This window comes from Ornithorhynchus anatinus, chromosome 20, assembly GCF_004115215.2.
Source record: "Ornithorhynchus anatinus isolate Pmale09 chromosome 20, mOrnAna1.pri.v4, whole genome shotgun sequence".
NCBI classification, from domain to species: domain Eukaryota; kingdom Metazoa; phylum Chordata; class Mammalia; order Monotremata; family Ornithorhynchidae; genus Ornithorhynchus; species Ornithorhynchus anatinus.
In genome coordinates, this window is record NC_041747.1 from 14,239,718 (window position 1) to 14,262,967 (window position 23,250).

At 44.4% G+C, this 23,250-nt stretch overlaps 1 protein-coding gene across 1 annotated transcript in view; it reads left to right on the forward strand.

Moving 5' to 3' along the window:
• AKAP11 (A-kinase anchoring protein 11) overlaps positions 1–23,250 on the forward strand; it is a 53,529-nt gene that overhangs the window by 9,688 nt on the left and 20,591 nt on the right. Inside the window, 7 exon segments of the mRNA XM_029047844.2 lie at positions 737–841; positions 10,591–10,707; positions 14,072–14,119; positions 15,879–16,013; positions 17,454–17,715; positions 18,286–19,565; positions 19,567–22,931. Coding sequence (XP_028903677.1) covers positions 782–841; positions 10,591–10,707; positions 14,072–14,119; positions 15,879–16,013; positions 17,454–17,715; positions 18,286–19,565; positions 19,567–22,931 — 5,267 coding nt within the window. The 5' untranslated portion in view covers positions 737–781.

The window sequence follows — 23,250 nt, forward strand, 5'->3', positions numbered from 1 at the left end:
TTTACCCTCTGCCTTTTTCTATTTCCATATAAGATAAAGCTTTGAGCTAAAGAGGTGTTTTGATCTTTACTGTGGTTTACAGTCTGTTAGATAAGCTGTAAGGGAGCAGCTGATATGTGGAAACAGGAAGGGAGTAAATGAGAAAGGCATGAGCACTTGATCTCCGGTTACCCTAGGCAGAGAAATCTGAGAAAGATCAATCGAAAGAAAGGAAGTCAAGGCCCTCAAACTCCCCTCCTCCTCTCCCTCCAACTCACCCACAGCTTTCTGATAAAATTGCATTTAAAACAAATACATTTCTAAAGTTATGGTTTTTCACTAATTGAAAGTCTTTTCCTCCTACCCCCGACACACACATACAAATGCATACACAAATTCTCTCTCTAAATTAGTAGTTCTACTGTACTATAAAGAGTATTGTTTAATAGTTAGAAACTAACTGGCAAAAATTGCCATCTAACAGATTAGTGTCATAAAGAATTCCTTTTATAAACCATCACCATGATTTAAAGAATTCTGTGGATTTTGCCTTTAAAAAATTGATGATGATGATGATGATAATTGTATTTGTTCAGTGCCAAGCCCTGGGCCGATATAGGATAATCAGGCTGAACATAGTTCCTGTCCCACATGGGGAGGGAGAACAGGTATTAAATCTCCATTTTACAGACTGTGAAATAGTTATTTCATCAACATCAGTAGATCAGTTGATTTTTAACATTTTTTTTCCCTCTAGGGGTTTTTGGAATAACTCTCCTCGAATGCAAACAGCTGCATAACCATGGATTCCTACAGTAGAGTTGGAAAAAGTCAAGTGAAGTCTAGAATATCAGTCAAAAGAGTAAGTAAAAGGTGATTTAATGGACACTTTGGGAACTGTGATTATATAGTCATTATTTAGGGGGTTTTTGTTTTGATGCACAGTGGATTACATTTTGAATCCGTTTTAATCACGGTTTAATATCAAATCAGTAAACCAAGTTTTTTGCAGTAGTTACAGAAAGTATCACATAGTATAAGGAGAGGACAGAAAGAATCTGCATATAGCTTCATGCTTTTAAAAATTCTCAAATATGTAGAAGTATGGCTTAATAGAATTACATTTATATAAGAAAATCAGCCAAATTTTCAAATTAAAAGTCTTTTACATGACCTAAGGCATTTTTCAATGTACATTTTTCTTTACACGAACTTTTCACCTTTAAAACTTTGTTTCTCCCATAAGAGAGCATGCTAAATTATTCATTTTTTTTTTTGGCAGTGGCCTTTTAAAGGAAATGCATGTTTAATATTTTAAATGGTCTGTGTTGACAAAAGAGCCTTCCCTCTTTGTTTTCTAGATTTCAGGTCTTTCTGTAGGCTGAACTGTTAGTTCAGGTAGTTAAAATACCTCATTTTGCTTGGTAATCCTACTCACCATCAACCATCTGGTTCCTGATTTTTAAGGGCGATCGATAGATCCACTCATGGAGAAAATGTGTAAACTGGTACCCGTGATGTACGAAGAGGTAAAAAGCAGGTGCACGAGATCAAATCCAGGTTAGAAGTCCAGGATTTCAGTCAGAGTTCTCCAAAATGTCCCATATGTGGGAATAGGAGACAGGCAAAACTCTGGACTTCCAGAGGGACGAGGGGACTGTTGGGTGCTGGGAGACCTTGTTCACATGGGACTGGCTCAACCTGAACCAAAACTGAGAATATCTAGAGCACAAGTCCGGGAGCCAGAAGGACCTGGATTCTAATCCTGGCTCCCTGTCTACTGTGTGACCTTAGGTAAGTCACTTCACTTCTCTGGGACTCAGTGACTAGTCTCTAAAATGGGGATTGAGATTGTGAGGCCCCCGTGGGACAGGGACTGTGTCCAAACTGATTAGCTTGTATCTACCCCAGCACCTAGTACAGTGTCTGGCACATAATAAGCACTTGACAAATACCATAAAAATATACCATTGAGCTGCTGACACTAAAAATTGACAAAAGTGTTTAGAGAGCAGTTTAGAAACTAAAAACTGGGAGAAAAGCAAGAGACCTGGACTGGTGCAACTTGGGAGAAAGGTGATTGGGTTGGGAAAGAGGGCCGTAAAGAATCTTATAGGCCGTGGAATTTCAAAAGAAACCAAATTAGCTTGCCTATCAGCTGTGAGGATTGCCCCAAAAGAAAGCCAAAGCTAAAAATATTGCTACAACAGGTAGCTGTGTGGTGAGAGGGATCAAGAGGGAGACTGACATGTCATTCATATTTGAAGAAAGTGCCACTTTCAGTGAGAAATGCTAAAAGACAATCCGTACATCCCCAAAATAAGGTAGAGCTCATTTTCTAGCCCTGTTTCTCATTAAGGGAAGATATTTGGCCTAGCAGAAAAAGCATGGACCTGGGAATCAGAGGATGTGGCTTCCAGTTCCGGCTCTGCCACTTGCCTGCTGGGTGACCTTGGGCAATTCACTGTTTTTTATGGTGTTTGCTAAACACCTCCTCTGAGCCACACACTGTACTAAGCGCTGGGGTAGATGCAAGCTAATGAGATTGTGCATAGGGCAATTTGCCCAGGAATTTAGCAGATGAATCAACCGAAGCATTGAGAAGTTAAGTGACTTGCCCGGGGTAACTGATTAGCTTTCTTTGCACACAGTAGGCGCTCAATAAATAGGATTGAATGATAAAGATGTATGTTCTGTCAAAAAAAGAGCTCTTTATCTTCCCACCCAGACCCTGCCCTCCCCTGAGACTTTCCAATCACTGAAGAGGGCACCACCATCCTTCCTGTCTCACAAGCCCCTAACATTGGTGTTATTCTCCACTCCTCTCTCTCATTCAACCCACGTATTCAATCCGTCACTAAATCCTGTCGGCCCACCTTGACAACATTGCTAAAATCTGCCCTTTCCTCTCCATCCAGATTGCTACCACGTAAATACAATCACTCCTCCTCTCCCCCTTGGATTACTTCCCCACACCAGTACACACTTCACTCTGCTGCCCGGATCATTCTTCTACAAAAATGTTCAGGACATGTCACCCCTCCTCCTCAAAAAAAACTCCAGTGGTTGCCTATCCACCCCCACATCAAACAAAAACTCCTCACCTTTGGCTTTAAAGAAGTCCACCTTGCCCCCTCCTTCCTCACCTCACTTCTCTCCTTCTCCAACCCATCCTGCACACTTTGCTCCTCTAGTGCTAATCTTCTCTCTGTGCCTAGATCTCGCCCCCATCCCTAGCCCACATCCTGCCTCTGGGCTGGAACGCCCTCCTTGTTCAAATCTGACAGATAATGACTCTCCCCCACTTTCAAAGCCTTACTGAAGGCACATCTGCTCCAAGAGACCTTCCCTAACTAAGCCCCCCACCCCTTCCTCATCTCCCACTCCCTATGTGTCGCCCTGACTTGCTCCCTTTGCTCGTCCCCCCTCACAGCACTTATGTACGTATCTTTAATTTTATTTATTTGTATTGATGTCTGTCTCTCCCTGTCCAGACTGTAAGCTTGTTGTGGGCAGGGAATGTGTCTGTTTATTGTTGTGGTCTACTCTCCCAAGCGCTTAGAACAGTGTTCTGCACCCAGTAAGTGCTCAATAAATATGAATGAATGAATGAAAGTGAAGAGGAGAATACATAAATCAGTATGGACACAAATGTTGCAAGGGATTATTAGCAAATAGGTCCTGAGGTGGGATTTTGGACGGATGAGATCTGGACGTGGTCCTGACTCTGCAGCTGGGTGGGAGGGAAAGATTGCCCCCACGGAATTGGCACTACAGGGGGCAATTAAGCCATTATTTTCCCTCCCTGGTTTGCTGGAATAGGTTGGGCAGGAGGGCAGAGATGGAGAGGGTGGAGATGGTTGCTCCTTGCCACCAGGAGGAGGAGGATGATGACGGTGGCACCGTTACCTTTCTTATCTTCCCTGGAACTGGGTGTGCGCAATTACCGGGCCACCTGGGTTAGCACCCTGCAGACAGGACAAGGTTTGGGAGGGGTCAGAGCTGCCCCAGATTGTCTGCAGGACAGCCATGCCAGGACCCTAAATGTCTTGACACTTGGGTAGGGTGGTGGGTGCCACTGGAACGGCGCCAGGCCTGTGACCCCCATCCCATTCCCATTGGATTCCTCCAGATTCCCTGGCCAGCACGGGCAGAGGTGAGGCGCCGGTGGACTGCTACTCCTCACGGGCCTTCGGGTCAGGAGCCGCACCACCCACAGTGCCTGGTCAGGCTAGAAAGGAAGAAGAGAAGTGATGGTATAAGTGTGGGTCTCTGGCTTTTTCTCTCTTCTTTTCTCTTTCCTTCCCTTCCGCTTTTCCTCTCTGCCCTGACCCTCTCCTTTCCTTCTCCCTGCTCCCTTTTGACACTACTCCCGAGTTCCCCATACACACTCAGAATGAAAAATACATGCCCCCAGACCCATTGGGGGAATACTTCCTGGAGGAGGTGGATCTCCAGAAGATGAAACGACTGTCTCTTGGTACAGCTAATATTAGAACCCATAGGAAAGAATCAGTCAGCACTTAGAACAGTGCTTGGCACATAGTATGCGCTTAAGTACCATTATGACTATTATTATTGTTATTGAGTGCCTATTGTTGCAGAGCACTTTACGAAGTGCTCTGGGAATTACTTTGGGGATGGCAGTACAACTGAGTTGATAGACATATTCCCTGCCTGCAGCGAGCTTAGGGTCTAGAGAAAACTTCATTTAGTTCTGGGAAGTGGACAGGATTTGTCTTCAAAGCTGTGATTGTAATGGAGATTATACCCCAGTTAATTGGAATACTCTTTCAAGGGTGGTAAAACAGATTCCAACGCAACAATATTACGTCTTCAAAAAGAGGGCAATGGTAAGATGTGAGCCACTTGGAGAACTGCCTGAAAGGAGTCAGAAATAGATTAAGAAGTTTAGAGGCTGTTATAAAACCACGCCTTAGCTGCCCCACATTCGAACCCATCTTAAAATCCCACCTCCTCCATCTCTTCCAGCACCCTGCGCCACCAATCAGTCATATTTTTTGGGTGCTTACTATGTGCAGAGCACTGTACTAAGTGCTTATGAGAGTACAAAATTAACAGTATAACAGAGGTGGTAGACAAGTTCCCTGCCCGCAATTAACTTCCATCTCGTGCTTTCAGCCAACTCTAGCAGTTATGAACTTGTTTATACTGTCCTCAGCACTCATGTGAATATGTGCACTCAATAATAATAATAGAAAATAATATTTGTTCAGTGCTTACTGTTTCAGACACTCTTCTAAGCACTGGGGTAGATACAAGATAATCAGGTTGGACACAGTCCCAGTCCCACAAGGTGCTCACGGGCCTAATCCCTATTCTACAAATAGGGGAATTGAGACACAGAGAAGTGAAGTGACTTGCCCGAAGCCACATAGTGGCGGAGGATTCACAAATGGCAGAGCCAGGACTAGAACCTGGGTCCTTGTGACTCCTAGGCCTGTGCTTTATCCACTAGGCCATGCTGTTTCTAATTATTCATTTTGACAACTCCAGTTGAAAATGTTTTCATGTTTGTCTTGTCCATTAGAGTGTTACTCGTGTGAGGGAACATGTCACTTCTTTATTCTGTTCTTTCTGGGAGACTTATCTAGTACACCACACCAAATGGGTACTCACTACACGCTTCTAGCCCTCCTTTTAAACGGCGCGTTCATAACTAAGAAACCGATCATTAAGTGGACTTTTAGTAAGGCTCTTGGGGTGAAATTGGAAAGGATATATTAGGGGGAAAGAATGTATCCTTTAAAATATTTGTATCCAGTGACGAGAACAAGAAACCCGAAAAGAGCGACAGGCCAGGTGCAAACAGGAAATCAGGCGGGCCAGATGAGAGAATGATGAGCTACTTGGAATGGATGCCAAGTCTAATAATAAGCAATTCCTCATTCAGTAGGTCAGGGCCCGGGATAGGGTGGTGTCAATTTGATGGTGGTGGTGTAACAGGTGCATTCAGAGATGCCTAGAAAAGAGTAAATGGATTCGATTGATTCTTTAGCTCGGTCGTTGCTGAGGAAGAGGCGGGGAGGTTCCCACAGACCAGTCAGAGTTCGTGGCTCAAGTTGAGAGAAGCACACAGAATGTTTTAGATAAATTTATGTTGTGAGTGGCAGTAACTCCCCAGGGCAGGTCGGGAGTCATGAGAGTGTCCTAAAGGGGCTTGGAGGAAAAGTGTGGGAATCTGCTAAGGAGAGCATACATTCTGTTGATTCAACTGGCCTGAATACTGGAGTACTCACAGATTGCCAGTGAAACTCCCATTGTATCTTGTAAATCTTCTTAGGATATTTATAGTTTTTCTGTATGAGGGAACATGTTGCTTTTCTGTTTTGAACTTCCCAAGCATTAAGTACGATGCATTATACCCCGTGGACACTCATACTGTTCATATTCTTACCCCTTTTATTATTACTACTGATAATAATAATGATGGCATTTAAGCGCTTACTATGTGTCAAGCACTGTTCTAAGCGCTGGGGTAGGCACAAGATAATCAGGTCGGACACAGTCCCTGTCCCACGTGGGGCTCACGGTCCTAATCCCCATTTTACAGATGAAGGAACTGAGGCACAGAGAAGTAAAGTGACTTGAAGTGCATAGTAATAGGTCATACAGTAGATGAGTGGTGGAGCCGAGATTAGAACCCAGCTCCTTCTGACTCCCCGGACCACGCTCTATCCACCAGGCCATGCTGCTAGAACTGAAGTGACTCTGGGAGTTATAGTTTGGTAAATCTCACTCCTAAACCTGAAATCCCTAATTAAAGTTAGGGTCAGTGAGTTTTTACACCCACCACAGCTGGCTGGGAAAAGACCAGCGCTTATCCTATCCTGCCTTGATTACTGCATTAGCTTCCTTGTTGAACCTCCCTGCCTCTCGTCTCTCCCCCGTCGCTCCATACTTCAATTGATGACTCGGATCATTTCTCGACCAAAACGTTCAGTCTGTGTTTCCCCGCTGCTCAGAAACCTCCATCTATCTCCGCTTCAAACAGAAACTCCTCACCATCAGCTTTAGAGCTCTCTGTCACCTTGCCCCCTCTTATCTTTGCTGCCTTCGTACTACCACCCAACTGCTCCACTTCGCTCCATTAATGCCACCACTGGCCCTCATCTCGTCTAGCTTGCCTTTGACCTCTCGCCCATGTCCTACCTCTGACCTGGAACACCCTCCCCCCTTCATTTCTAACAGAAAATCACTCTCCTCACCTTCAAAACTTACTTCAAAACCTTATTAAAAACATATCTCCCATCAGTCAATCAGTCATATCTATTGGATGCTTACTGTGTGCCGAGCGCTGTATTAACCACTTAACACAGTCGGTAGACACGTTCCCTGCCCACAACAAGTTTAGAGTCTAGAGGGGAAGATGGAAATGAGTATACGGATGGGTACATAAGTGCTTTGGGGCTGAAGGAGGGGTGAATAAATTCAAGGGCAACACAGAAGGGAGTGGGAGAAGAGGGAATGAGGGCTTAGTTGGGGAAGGTCTGTTGGAAGAGATGTGCCTTGGAAGAGATGGGAGAGCGACCGTCTGTCAGACATAAAGGAGAAAGGCATTCCAGGCCTTCCCCAACTAAGCCATCCATTCCTTTTCTTCCACTTCATTTTCTCTACTTGCACTCCCTTCCACATCTCCCTTACACTTGGATTTCTACCCTTTATTCACCCCACCCTCAGCCCCACAGCAGTTTTCCCCCCGCTAGAATGTAAGCTCGTTCTGGGCAGGGAGTGCGCCCATTAATTCTGTTGTGTCGTACACTCTCGTGCTGCACATAGTAGAAACTCCATAAATACTATTGATTGGGTTGATTAAGTGCATATTCATAATATATTTACTTATATTAATGTCTGTCTCTCTAGACTGTAAGCTCCTTATGACCAGGGAACATGTCTACCAACTCTGTTATATTGTACTCTCCCAAGTGCTTAATACAGTACGCTGCACACAATAGGAACTCAACAAATGATTGGCCACAAAGTTTCTTTAAAAAAAAAATCATGCCGTAATTACCTGTTGGAGGTCTTTGAAGTGGTCATTCATTCATTCAGTCAGTCTTATTTATTTAGCACTTACCGGGTGCAGAACACTGTACTAAGTGCTTGGGAAAGTACAATACAACAATAAACAGTATCATTCCCTGCCCACCGTGAGCTTACAGTCTAGAGGGTCCACAGAATGGGAATAAAAGAGAACTGGTGAAGTGTTGGACGAGTTCCAGTCAATGGTATTTATTGAGAGCTTACTGTATGCAGAGTATTCATTCATTTGGCCAGTTGTTTTTATTGAATGCTTACTGTGTACAGAGCATTTGGGGAAGTACAATTCAGCAATAAACAGTCCCATTCCCTGCCCACGATGGGTTTACAGTCTAGAGTGAGGAAGACAGACATCAATACAAGTACATAAAATGCCAGATCTGTACATAAGTGCTGTGGGGTTGGGAGAGGGGAAGAGCAAAAAGAGCAAGTCAGGGCGACGCAGAAGGGAGTGGGAGATGAGGAAAAGTGGGGCTTAGTCCGGGAGGGCCTCTTGGAGGAGATGGACCTTCAACAAGGCTTTGAGGGGTGGGGAGAGTCATTGTCGGATTTGAAGAGGGAGGGCGTTCCAGGCCAGAGGCAGGGCATGGGCTAGGAGTTGGCGGCGAAACAGGCGAGATGGAGGCAAAGTGAGAAGGTTAGCACTAGAGGAGCGAAGTGCGCGGGCTGGGTTGTAGAAGAAGTGAGGTGAAGTAGGAGGGGGCTTTAAAGCCAATGGTGAGGAGTTTTTGTTTGATGCGGAGGTGGATGGGTGACCACTGGAGTTTTTTTGAGGAGCGGGATGAGGTGCCCTGAACGTTTTTGTACAAAAAGGATCCGGGCAGCAGAGCGAAGGGTGTACAGGAGTGGGGAGGTACAGGAGGCTGGGAGGTCGGGATAGGGTGAGTGATTGTATTAACGTGATAGTTTGGATGGAGAGGAGAGGGTGGATTTTGGCTATGTACTGAGCACTTTACTGTTCTGTACTAAGTCCTTGGGGGAGTATAGTGTAATGGAGTTAGTAGAAATGTTCTCTGTCCACAGTGAACTTGCAGTCTACAAAAGTTCCACACCGAAGCTTTTATGTGCCCTGATTGATAATGACACTTGCAGAAAAGTTGGGCTGTGGATATAAAGCTGGGTCCCCCTGAAACTGATGTTAGAATTCATTTTATTAAAATTTTAACTAATGATATAGAAAAGGAGGTGCACAGATAGCTGTTCTGGGTGGTGATAAGCTGAGTCGTAGGGGATAGGTTATTTAGAAGAAAAATTTAGGGGTCTTAGAAGACACATTCTTTAATTTAGAAGGATTGGATGCTGGGGGGGTGGGGCGGGGGCGTCGATCACCCTCCTTTGGGGCCTTTTTTGGACACCGAGTACTGAGTTAAATGTATCATTGATCTGCCCGAATGGAATTGCTTGTGTTCTTAAGCGTTTGCCAGTTTGGACTGAACTATATTGATGTGTGTGTTATTTTCATACCCACACACCTGTGCCAACATTTGAATCCTCTTTTTCCTTCCTGCCCTAAGTCAATCCTTTGCTGAGTTGCACCTGACAGCCACTTTTCTGAACGGGATCCTCTCTTCCTGTCTGGCCTTTATAGCACTTGCTCCTTCTAGGGTGCTAAATTCCATTTGTTCAGCCCTTGGGCCATCAGCCGTTTAGCAGGGAGCTCTGCCCCATGACCTTAGCTCTAGTTTGGGGCTTGACAGGGGAAAAAAAGGTCCTAGCGTAGAGCTGACGACCTGATTGTTCCCGTTATGTAGGTATGGGTGAAATTAGGGATGCAAATTGAAAGTAGCTGTAACACTATCTAGGCGCTTACTACGGCAAAGCACTGTTGACGTGGAGGTGGGTTAGGCCCGGTTGGTCTCTGACCACCAAGCAGGTCACAGTGTGAGAGTGAGGAGGAGGGGAACGTAGAGAGGTGGTAACGGTAAAGGAGAACAAAGACACGGAAGGCAAAGCCGACGACAAACATGAGAGCAGCAGCAGCCGGATTTCAGATTCTTCCCAAGTCGGACCAGCTAGCCCAGAGGAGGGGAGCGGTAGGTGAGCCTCACGGGGGTCGCGATCCGAAGGAGCCGGGGTTCCCGGTGGATTCGCCCTGCCCGGATGGAGAGGCCGGGGCTGGGGGAGCAGTATAATCTCCACCGCCCAGCACGCGCTAGTTGTGCTGGGAACACTTGTCCCAGAAGTCGCGGGCAGAAGGCTGCAGGTTCCCGGCCGACCGGTGGAGAGATGGCGGGAGAAATTGAAACCCCTGGAGCATTCCGATGTAACTCATGAGTGAAGAATCAGACAACAGGGAAGCTTATTTGCCCTGGCAATGCCGGTTTTCTGACCAGAAAGTAATTTTCCCAGTTCGTGTCCTATTTGTTTATGTGGTTTACGCGTATCTGTGGTTAGAATACCGAGTGTTGTGGACACAGGCCCTGGGTAGGGCATTTATAGTTTAAACAAGATAGAACCGGGGACCTAAATAAATCAGGTCCTTAATAAATAAAGTACATTTTCAGGGGCCATTTAATTTGCTTGAAAATTTAGCATCTGGTTTCCTTTCAGGGCTTCAGTGAAGGCGTGCAGCAGTCTGTGAAGTCTTTGCTACAGAGCCAAAAAGAATTATGCAGCGTGTCAGCGGGGGAATACTTAAAACAAGATGAAGCCAGCAATTTGATTGAGGTATGACCTATTTTATAAATATTTTCCAGAATACACTGGATTTATTAGAAGATTATTAAGAACCGGACAGTAAAAAAACTAAGAGAGCAGCGTAAGAGCTTAGTAAATATAAAAAAACAAAAAACTCTCAAGACTTCACATAATCCCAAATATGTATCAGAAGCACGGGCCTGGGAATCAGAAGAGTTGGGTTCTAATCCCGCTCTGTCACTTGTCTACTATTTGACTTTGGGCAAGTCACTTCGCTTCCCTGTGCCCCAGTTACCTCTTTTGTAAAATGGGGGTTCAGTATCTGTTCTCCCTCTTTCTTGAGGGGTGAGCCCTGTGTGGGGGACTGCATCCAAACTGTACTTACCCCAGTGTTTAGTACAGTGCCTGGCACATAGTAAGCGCTTAACAAGTACCATAAAAATGAAGGAGCAAATATGCCAAGTTGCCTTTTCAATTCATTGAATGTACTATATCAGAACAGCAATAGACTCCTGCTAATGTGTTGGGAATTTCTGGACAATTGACATCTAACCTGAAAGGCCAGGGAGAAAACTTCCACGACCTTTTCGTCTCACCGTGTTCCATGAGAGGAATCGACCCCATCAGGGGCAACGAGACTTACAAAAAAGAGCCTGGAACTGGGAGCCAGGAGACCTGAGTTCTACTCCAGAATCCCCACTTGCCTGCTTTCTGACCATGGGCGAGTCACTTAACTTCTCTTTACCACAGTTTTCTCATATGCAGAGTGGGGATGAAGTATTTATTCTACCTCCCTATTAGACTTTGAGCCCTGTATAGGATAAGGAGTGTGCTCCGTGTGTCTGAGCTGATTGTCTTGTAGCTACCCCGGGGCTCACCGTGTGCTTAGTGCATAATAAGCGCGTAATAAATACTCTTATTACTTAGGAGGGATCTTGGAGTAGTTCTTCTTAGTTATTTACAAGGGTAATATGTGCTATTTTCTTTTTAATCCTAAAGCCACTTATTTTCCTACTCCAAACTACTTTTGATTAATTTTGACATCCGTTGTTCGTTTAGATTATTTTGAGCAGTACTGAAATGTAGAAAGTAGTAATGCAATTGTCTTGAACAAATATGTCCTCATATTAATCCACTGCCTAAAGATCATATGGATGAGGACTTGTCATGCTCATGTCATCGATCCTTTCTGTACCTGATTTTCATCATTTGGGGGATGATTACAACTGTCTTTTAAAATAAGTATTTTCCCTGCCGAGCATATCCCATAAATAGCATTCCAAAGGATATCTGCTCGAAGAAGGAATCCTTGTCAGAAGGCAAATCAGTTTAAAGTAGCTGAGGCACTTTAGGTAATTGGGCAAGTTTTCGTAAAAATAAAAAAATGTAAATTAGCCCTCTTCAATATACTTTACATCTTTCCTTGAACCGTTGTGGAATGATATAGCATCCTAAAGGAGCTGTGAATTTGAACTCTGTGCATGAAGAAATGGACAAATGTTACTGGGTCCTTCAGCAAAATATTTTGGCCTGTTTATCTTTGTTGATCTAAAGCAGGTAAAATATTATCACAGGGCTTCTCCATTAATTTTCCTTTCTCACATTCCACTACACTTTGTTCCAGTCATGCAATCTTTGCAATAATCCCTTCTTCACCTGTTCATCGCATTTCCAGTTTTAACCCACCTTCCATTCTCATATGACCTTGTAAAAACCCTGTCATAAATATGCCAAGCCGCTTATGTCCTGTTTTTCAGGGTCTTCAGCAGAGGCGTCCCTGAATGTGAAACCCCTTTGACCTTTTCATAGTCAGTTGAGGCACCCTGCTCATCTCTATTTTCTGGGATAATGGAGGAAAAGAGGGAAGGGGAGTTTAGCAGAGGGGTAGAAAAAGGAAATAATACTCCATTGTAGATTATAACCTTCTTCAAAGAGAAGCAGCATAGCGTAGTGGCAAGAGCCCAGGCTTGGGAGTCAGAGGTCATGAGTTCTAATCCTGGCTCCACCACTTGCCTGCTGAGTGACCTTGGGCAAGCCACTTAACTTCTCTGGGCCTCAGTAACCACAGTTGTAAAAATGGAGATTAAGATTGTGAGCCCCAGGTGGGCAACCTGATTACCTTGTATCTATCCCAGTGCTTAGTACAGTGCCTGGCACATAGGAAGTGCTTAACAAATACCCTAAAGCATTCTGAGCCATGGCTATCTTGCTTTTTTGTCTTTGCTGGTCAGAGGAAAGACAGAAAGCTTGCTTTACTTGAGCAGAGTGCCTAGTTTTCAAAATAACAATTTTTGATAGGGCTTGAATGTGTAACTCATCTCACATCCATTCAGCTTTAATTGTGAAATCGGTGCTGCGGAAATGCATATTTTTCACTGTGCTTTTTGGATAGATCACAATGACAGAATTAGGGAACGGGCTTCTGAAAATATGCCTGTCTGAATAAAATGCAAGTTGGTTTGGAAGACAGGGTTGTCCTCCTACACTTGATGTGAGCAAATATGAGATGAGTCTAAAATTATCAATTATCCTTAATGCTGGGGCTTCTTCAGGGGTACAGTTCCATTTTTTAGGGGAGTCTACTGCATTTGGAAACTGCTCTGTATTCAGAGCCAAAGTGGATGACCTTTCTCTTAATAAATCCATAAAGCAGGATAATTCATAATTCTAAAGAATCTTCTGCTGATTTTAAATAAACGTGAATTGTCCCTTTAATCATCTCCTTATGCAAAATAAAATGGCCATGGTTACAGTCCATTGCAAATCTCCTCTGCCTCTTGTGTACTGTGTTACCCTGGGAAAGTCACTTTACTTCTCTGTGCCTCAGTTACCTCATCCATGAAATGGGGATTGAGACGGTGAGCCCCGTGAGGGACAGGAACTGTGTTCAACCGTTTTACCTTGTAACTACCCCAATGCTTAGAACAGTGCCTGACACATAGTAAACACTTAACAAATGCCATTTAAAAAAAAAAAAGGAAAGTCTGCTTTATTCCTATATAATTTGAAGAAAACATTTTTATTCTCTCTGATTTTTTTGATGGTATTTGTTAATCACTTCCTATGTGCCAGGCACTGTACTAATGATGGGATAGATACAAGATAAGCAGGTTGGACACAGTCTCTTATCCCACACAGGGCCCACAGAAGTAAAATGACTTGACCAAGGTCACCCAGCAGACAAGTGACAAAGCTGGGATTCGAACTCAGTTCCTCAGACACCAAGTCCCATACCCCTTCCAGTAGGCCACACTGCTTCCCCTTGCGCCTTGTTGCTGCTCTCTTGCCTCTCATTTCACTGTCAGCCCAATTGAAAGGAGAGTAAGGCAAACAACTCTAAAACGCTTAAGCTGTCTTCTTTAACTGTATAGTAATTTTCTTCTTTTTGTTGCAGGTCACCTTCTTAGGTTTTTCCGAGGCGGCCGATGAAGCTCAAGTGCAGGTAAAGTCAGTGTTACGCGCCTGGACTCCATGAAGAACTGGCCTAGTAACATGTCGAGTACCCTTCGGGAATGCCAACTCTAGTGAGGTGGGGAGGCGGGTGGTGGGCCCTGGGAATCATTTTCTCCATAGAGCTTGAATGATCGGGGCAAAACCACTATTTTGTTCCCACTGGTTTTGGGGCGGTCTGTTCCACCCAGTTATAAGTAGACCTGTCGGAATAATAATAGTAATAATACTTATAATTCTGATATTTGTTAAGTGCTATGTGCGAAGCACTTTACTAAGCACTGGGGTAGATACAAGCAGATTGGGTTGGACATAGTCCCTGTCCTATATGGGGCTCACAGTCTCAATCCCCATTTTCCGGATGAGGGAACTGAAGCCCGGAGAAGTTAAGTGACTTGTCCAAGGTCACACAGCGGAAACGTGGCAGAGCCGGGCACGACTTTCCTTAGTGAGTGACACTAGGGGGAAAGGGGTGGTTTACTACAGACAATTTCTGGGATAAAGTCCAAGGTAGGAGTCTTTGGCTGGCCTCCTTTGTTGTTGGCTGTTCTGGTGCTCCTGCAGTCTTGTGTAGAAAAGTGTGGATTTTCTTGTTTCTGTCGTTCTTTGTTGTGTTTTTTTGTTTGTTGTGCTTTGCTCTCCCCCGGGTTTTCTCATGGAAGTGGGAAAGACCCCTGACCCTTCCTTACAAAGCCACCCTGAGTACCATGACTCGGGATGGCTTATCAGATAGACGAGGGCCCAGTATTGTGTGCCGTCGGCGAAGCTTTTGCGATATCCTGTTCCACGACCACAAACTGGATCACTTGCCCTGCGTTTCATGCAGCTGGGCATGGGGACCAGGTGAGAGTGTGGAGGTTGCCATGCCAACTATAACTCCTGTGGCAAAAACCTCTCAAGCACGTGCCCTTTTGGCAGTAGAAGATACCTTTCCCCTCTTAACCTTGGGTGCCTGAGCCCTGCTGACCTGAGTGTCGTCAAGGGGCCAGATGAAGAGACCTACTGTGTTTTCGTGGACACGCGGTGCAAACGGCCTCTGTCAGATGCTGTCCCTCAATAAGATGACGTCGTTCCCCTGGTCTCCCTGCCCCTCTCTGTCCTCTGTCTCTGGCAGGGCGTTTTTGGGTTGGGGGGGGGGGGGGGGGGGCGCGCTCCCAGAGCTAGGTAAAGGCCTTTTCTCACCTCCACCAACACCAGGGTTGCCTAAGGGCTTTTTGAGCTCTCACACGAATGGGAGGAAGCTTCCACCCTCAGGGCACACTCCCAAGTTTGCCCCTTTGCTCAGAATTAAACGCGGTACTCCTGTAAACTTGGGATAACATTTCCAGTTCTTCCCATCCTCACCACAGTGTTGGGAGGACACATGAGGTAATATTGTGACAAGGCTTTGTACAGTCAAGGTACAGCTAGTAAAGTTCTGATTAAGGGGCAAAATGAAGAAAATATCAAGTAGATGCCTATTAGCATTCAAAGAAGATGAGAGAGGTGAGCTGGGTTTTACAATTAGGAGGGTCCAAAAAAGCTGGCTTTCTTTTGGATCCAGAGTGGAAGGACATTGCGGAGGCAAGGAGGACTCCTTAGGAAAGCTTCTTGTGCCCCGTTCCCTAAAATTGGATATTGCGGATTGCAAGGAGGTGTACTGTGACGACTCTGAGGTCACCTATGAGGATTGGCCATCTTTTCAGGTGATTCGTGCCCTGTCTTCTGCATGTAACAGAAACATTATACTAAAGTGTGTATGTTTCCATTAGGAATTAGCTGCCATGTCTCTGGATCTCCCAGATCTTCTGAAATCTCTCCACCTCTGCAGTCTAAATGAAAATGAAATCATTTTTCTGAAGGACATAAATAAGACCTTGGAAGCAGATGATGGCTCTCTAAAACAGGTAAAAAAAATCCTTCTAGACCATTTCTAAAATGTTTTTCAAAGAATCAATTGACACTTCGTGTGCATATATATATATATGGAATATTTTATGCTGATGAGATGACTAGAGGCATTTGACTAACTTTTGATGTGCTGTCATTTTAGAAGCTTTAGTTTAATATTTTGTCTGAAACTGAATAGAGGTTGTTTAACCATGTATATTTACATATATAATATATAGATATACACATATATATATGGAGAGACAGACCATTTACTTTCAAAATTCATTGTATTTTTTAATGTCTTGTATTTTAACCCCACATTTATGCTCCTGGCTTCTTTATACTTTGATCTTTATACTAATTATTTTTGCATATTTAAGTGTTTTAGCTCCAGTACATTTTATTGCAAAAGGATATTTTTTATACAGCATTCAGCTGGGGACCCAAAATTGAAAGGGCTTTTTATATTTTTTGAAATAATTTGCAAATTTGTGGTGTCAGTAGATATGCTTGACAGGACTGAGAGTAATATTGTGTTTAGTAAATGTGGTGGCTAGTAATGATGTATATTTGAGAAAGATTTTGCATTGTAGCAGATCATCTGCCTTTTTTAACCAAAGCATATTAAAGATGCAATGAACAAATTCCAAGAATTGGAGCCAAGGGAATGTGCAACTAAAACTTTTGCACTAGAAGATTTGCTTAGTAATCATTGTGTTTACATAGGAATTCCACAAATGAGAAATGGAAGCCTTTGCCTTCTCTTTAACCTCATCCCCACAGTTTCCTAGTGGGCTCTCCTATATGTTTGGGGAAAACTGGATTTATCACAATCCCTGAAATACTGGGAGTGAAAGCACAGGGAAGAGACTTTCAGGGGTATAGAAAAGTAGATCTGGATTTCACCTCTACCCTTTCAAGGCTTGGGAACGTTAGATACTAATCTTAACCATGTAGGCTTCGTAGCCTCTAGGGAATCCTGATCTGGGTGTAGAATTTATAGTCCGTAGGATCGAACTAATGGGTTTTTATGGTGGCATTCTGTTGTTTCCCATTTCCAGTGAGGACACAACGTAAAGCAATTATCAATCAATGTTCTTCATTGAGTGCTTACTATGGACAGAGCACTACCGTACTAAGCATTTGGGAGAATACTGTACAACAGCCAGCCAGAAATAAGTTAAATATAAATTATGGAGATCAGAGGAAAAGAAGAAGAGTAGGAGAATGAGGAATAAATAGTTTAGAGAAAGATGAAGAAGTGACAGGGAAAAGGGGAGATGGAGCAACAGGAGATAGAACAGAAGAAGGAACGAAGAAGGAGTGAAAGGGAAAATAAGAGGCACGCTTGGTCTTCAGAGAAACCTCCCTTTTTTCTAAATTCATCATTTCCTGGTTTCTTGGTTTTTTGAAAACTGAACTTATTTTTATTTCTGGCTGTTACTTCTTCCAAGAATCATGTTCCTGGAGTGCTTTGTGTGATGAGAGTATCGCCGGTAACATTCCCAGGAGTAAGAGTTGATTTTGTGTTTAATCTGCTGAGCAAATATGCTACCGGCATAAGATACACCTTGGAGACCTATTCACCTGAAAAGCACCACCTGGAGTCATCTGGAGATGATGACACCAATCAGTCAGTGTCATCTATCGAGGATGATTTTGTCACAGCTTTTGAGCATTTAGATGAAGAGGAGCCGTCAAAGCCGCCCAGGGCTGGTGAGCTTTCTGTTCCTTTGCACTGAGACGTTGAAATACGTAGCCTTTTGGGAGATTTGCGGAAGGGAGATTTTCTTCTTGAAAGTACGTCAAATGGTTGGTCGCTTGTTTATAGTTACTTTGGATGGTTTTTGCTGATTGCCGGGGACGGTCATTTTCCTGCAATTGCAGACAGACAGGGAAGTCTTTTGAATTTTTGTTCAAACCACCCTTTTTGAGGCAGTGGGATCGTTGTTGATGTCACAGATATCAGGATCATACCCTTTTTGCAAATTTTAGGAAGTGGAGGATCTGAGGAAATGAATATTAGCGGGGATCCTAATACATAGGAAACTGGTTAAGACGCAATGGGGAGAACAGTGAATTTCAAATATAGAGTGACTAGAGAATTTTTTAAAAGGAAAGGAAATGTCATTGTTTTGGGGTGGTCTGTTTCTGGTCAGTACGCTCTCTGTTGAAAGCCTTAGAAACAACAGTTTAGAGAACATTTCCATTGCGTATTAATAATTTATACTGTGAAAAGCAATCCCCACTCACCATTAAAGGACAATTTTACATGTTTCACTCCAGGGATAAGCAGTGCTATGCCAAGGAGCCAGCAAGATGCTGCTTCCCAGACCCATCCTGCTCAGGGCTCGGAAGCTAGTAATTCAAAGAGTCTTACGAGTGCCGGGCGATGGAAATCATCTGCTAATTCTTCTGCTTCTCTGATGAACGTACTGAGACTGAAAGAACTACCTTCTTCGAAAAATTCAGTCACGACATCTATTTCAGATCCTTGGATACAAAGGAGTTTGTATAGGTCAGGTAATCCTGCAGATAAAGGTACTGTTTTACAGAAAACTTTTCTCTCCTCCTCTCCCGCTGACTCATCCGATTCAGCCTGCTCAAGCCCAAGTCCCGTTCTTTTCTTGGATGAAGAGGGTTATCAAAAAAGTCTGAAGGCAAAGCTGGAGCTGCCCCAAATCCCCGGACTGAAAGATGGCGTAGAGGACTCGGACTCAGAAGTGAGTGAATTTTTTGATAGCTTCGATCGCTTTGATGAACTGGAGCAGGCTTTGGAGAGTGCCGTCCAAGGGGCGAGAGACCAGGTCCAGAGCGATCCATCCCAGAAGAGACTACACAAGCAGGAGAAGGCTTCTTCCGTACCTACTATGAACCCTCCAAAATTCAAGTTTGATCGCCCCACTCTCCCAGCTAATGTAAGAAAGCCAACTCCTCGGAAACCGGAATCCCCCTTCAGTAGCCTGTACGACGCTCCAGACTCTCCTCGCCCGGTGAAAACGTGTGGAGACGATGGCAGTTTGTTTAGTCCCATTCGATCCTCCGCTTTCAGCCCTCCCGGAGGCTGTAACACCAGTGAATGTTTCTGTCAGATAGAAGACAGCGGAGATAATGAAAACCACGATACGCTTCATCGTGCTTATTCGGATTACGCGAACAGCGTTTCACGTGACATACTTAGTTCAGCTTTTCATTCTCGGTCTACGACAGCCCCCGAACGTCCAGAGAATGCGTCTTTCGTTGATCGTTTTGCATCAGAGGAGGGAAAAAATCAAACAGAGGAGCCCAAACGCAAAAGTTTGGGAGAGGAGCTTAACTGGAAGGTGAAATACCAAAGCAGATCTTTAACGCTCAAAGATAGCCTTCAGAAATTTGCAGCAGACCTTGTGGAGAAAAGTTTCGGTAGTGCATTTAAAGACTTACGAAAAGGAGTCTCATCTTGTACCAGTGCACTGTGTCATTTAGCTATCAAATTAACTTCTTCGGTCTTTCAAATGGCATTTTATGAGCTTGGAAGACGGAGAGCGTTTTCCCTCAAAGAACGTGCCGTCAATAGCCTGGCTAATTTTTTTGGTGAGCGAAGCTCTGACAACTGCTCTGAAAGACTTGCAGTACGTAAAAAAGCAGATATTCACGAGCACAGTAGCGAGATTCGCCGCAGACCTGGCTGAAGAACTTGTCTTTGAAGGAATTATGGAAGTCTGCCAGTTTTCTCATCCACCACCGCACACAGGTACACACCGCAGGTCCTTTGGGAACGATGACAAGGCGGTGATGTCGTATGCTAGAGATTTGTCTGATTCTGTCATTCAGGAAGCATTCATTGAACTCTCGCAAGTTGATGTGACCTTTACAACTCAAGCAGCAATTAGTGTTTCAGTGAACAATATAAAGTATGTAAGTGCAGAAAATGTCTTTCGGTCCACACAGACATCCGCTTCGTTGCCTTCTTTTCCCAGCAGAATGATGGTACCGCCGAGGCCAGTGCAGGAATCTGGAAAAGAATTTACAGTACGACAAGCTTTATTTTGTACTACTGGGTTAGTTACTTCTGTACCAGTGCCCTCGGCAGGAAGTACTCTTTGCCAGTATCTGACTTCAGCCAACACGTGTAGAGACTCCCCCAAAGCACGCTTTACAGGTTTAGAAAAGAAAGAAGAGCTGTCTTGCCTTAGAAATATTTATCTAACGCCGGAACATAATCGAAGTAGTGAAAATCACCCTCAGTCTCCCTGTAATCCGCATGATCTGCAACTAACCACCGATAGTGGAATGAGTAGCAATTCAGAGCTAGCAAACGGGACGATCGATATCGACCATTTTTCTGGAACAATGGTGGATATGATAGTAAATGAAACTTACGAAACGATAACTTCACCTAAGGTTGCAAAAACAGTGGAAGAATATTCAGATTTTTTAACAAGAAAAATCCCAGGGGGGAAGAAAAGTTCTCCACGACGCGTGGGTGAAAAGAGCTCCAAGGTGTTCTTTGCCGATCATTTATCCAGATATACTGTACAACATTCCGTAGGCGAAACCAAATCATTGGGATCAAATGCAAGTAAGAATGCGGGGTGTGATACAGGGGTACCAGCAAGCCCGAGCAGTGTTCACAAGGATGTGTGTAGTAAAAGATGGATGAAGAAACACGAACCCGAAACACAGCAGTTCTCAGTCGTGCCTGGGGAAGATAAATTGCCAGAAACGAAGCCCTCCAAGTTTCTCACTGCCCCAGTTCACTCAACCCAGTGCTTGTTTTCAGCAGAAAGGGACTGTGGTCAAGAACGTAAAGGGTCAGTAACTCACAGGTTTTCATCAACTACCCCACCACCGTTTCCACCTGGGACTCCCCAGACGAGCAGTTCAGGTGAGATTACTACTGACGCAGCAGTCTGCTCGCTTAAACCTTTCGGTAAATTATTGAAAAGACAGGAACAGAGTAAGACAGCTCAAGCTGCTTTCCCTTCCGGGCAAGAAAGTTGCGTGTCTCACTCCCAAGCCTTCTTACCGAAATTGCTTTCCGGTGAGGACGTTCTGTTTGAGGAAGACAAGCAACCGAGCAGAGATGAAAGTGTCGTGACACCGGGCACCCCCCCGCCAACTCCTCTAGGACCACCCCAAACTGATCCCGAATGGAATTTGCGGAAGTTAACCAAGAAACTAAAGGGAGAGCTAGCAAAAGAATTTGCACCCGCCACCCCACCCTCCACACCTCATAATCCGTTCATTACTAATTTGTCCGACGCTGAGCCCCGAACCATCGAAAAAGAAGAATTCATGCTGAAACTCATGAGATCGCTCTCAGAGGAAGTAGAAAGCAGCGAAGATGAAGAGCATCCTAAAATGTTTCTCGATGAGGTAGAGCGTTCACGGAAAACAGTTCAGTATGCAGATGACTTAGCGACACACATCATTTCTCTGGCAACTGAAATGGCTGCTTCCCATTTAGAAGATAAAACCATCCAAACCCCCGTTACTAAAACTTGTCGTTTCGATGTTCGCAACCAAAGACGTGGGAGTACTGCCTCTATAAGTATCCCAGATGAAATTGTACGATCACTGTGGAAATATGCAGGGGATGTGGCCCGGGAGGTCATCAGCGAGGCTAAAACGACAGTAACATCGAGGCATTGTAAACAACTCAGGCTGAAGAGAGTGAACTGCCCCTGGAGCGGCCTTTATGGAAAGAGAGCTGAGAAAGAATGTCTGTCAAAACAGAAGAGGGAGGCACTCTCCGAGCAGGGACCGAGAGAAGTCGATTCATCAGTTCTTTCTTTGCCTCAAGATCCCTGTATGTCAGGTCTGACGTCCAGGTATCCCAGTTGCGAGAGTGTGACAGATGAATACGCCGACCACATCATACAAGTTCTACGAAGGGAAGGCGGCAGCCGGGAGTTGTTAATGGATCAGTATGCCAGTAGACTTGCTTACAGATCTGTCAAGTCAGGGCTGCAGCAAGCCTCGAAGAAAATGAAACTGAAATGTAACAGAAGAATACTGTCTCGGCGGAGCTCACAGGTGAGCACTAAAAATGAGCTGTTGGAGTTCTTAAGCAAGGAACGGGACCAAGGTGTAGAGGCAGAGAGGCAGAGCAAAAGAAACGTAGTTCATAATTGCGCACATCAAGCCCGGGAGGTAACCGACGACTCCCGGAGAACTGAGAATGCAGAACTGGTACATTTTTCAGATTGTCTCGCTCAGAACATAACCCACGATGTCCAGAAGAGCCTGCAAATGGCCACCTTTTGCCTGCCAAAATCCTTAACTGATTCTTGCCTTTACAAGAAACCTAAACGTGATAAAGTTCCTGCGGATCTCATCAGAACAACATTTTCTAAGCCTCTTCTGCCTTCTTCAGGGAGACATAAACTTTATCGTAGCACCGGCAGTTTAGATGAATATGAATTGGGAGACGGTGTCTTTCAAACTATCGAACGGTATGCCAGGAAAGTAGTGGATGACTCCATGGAAATGAGTTTGGAATCTGCTGTTCTCCAAAGCGCTGAAAACAGAAAATCTACAGATAGGTTCACTTACGCGGCAAAGTTGTCGCCCCTTTCGGGAACAGCCTGCAGATACTGTAGTGTAAAAGAACACCAGTATTGTAGTGGAATGTCATCGCAGTCCCTTTCCGGACCGGAGCCAACTGTTAGGAGCAAGGCGGTGTCTAATTCAAGACTTGGCGTAGTCTGTCAGAAATCGAGAATCCTTCATCTTGACGTTCCCAGGATCCACATTAATCTTGAACAGAAGACAGAATTTGCCGAGAAGGTAGTTGCCGCCGCTATTGAGAAAGCAGAACGAGAACTGAGTAATACCAGTCTGACAGCTGATAGCGGAATTGGGCAGGATGGTGTTAGTTTCGCTGAAAGCCTTACTACCGAAATAATGACTTCAGCCATGACAAACATTGGTCACACTGTTAATATAAGGTAAACTATTAAATTTTCCTTTTTCTTATGAAGTCACTTAATAAAGCTCCGCTTCCTTTGTTTAGTGGCTTTTTGAGATCTATCCACTAGAAATGAAAGGGCTGCGGTGGAAGCATTTTAACTTTTGGCCTTATGCCAATGAAAAAATGACATCAACAATTACAGTAAGGCAGCCGAGTAGAAAATGCTTTCCCATTATCTTTTCACTTGTATTAACAATTAAATGGAAAAAGTTCTAACTCGTTCAGTCAAGAAAGTCTGACTCTCCTTTGCAACTGTTCAGTCATCAGTGACGGGAGACGTGGTGTATTCATTATAC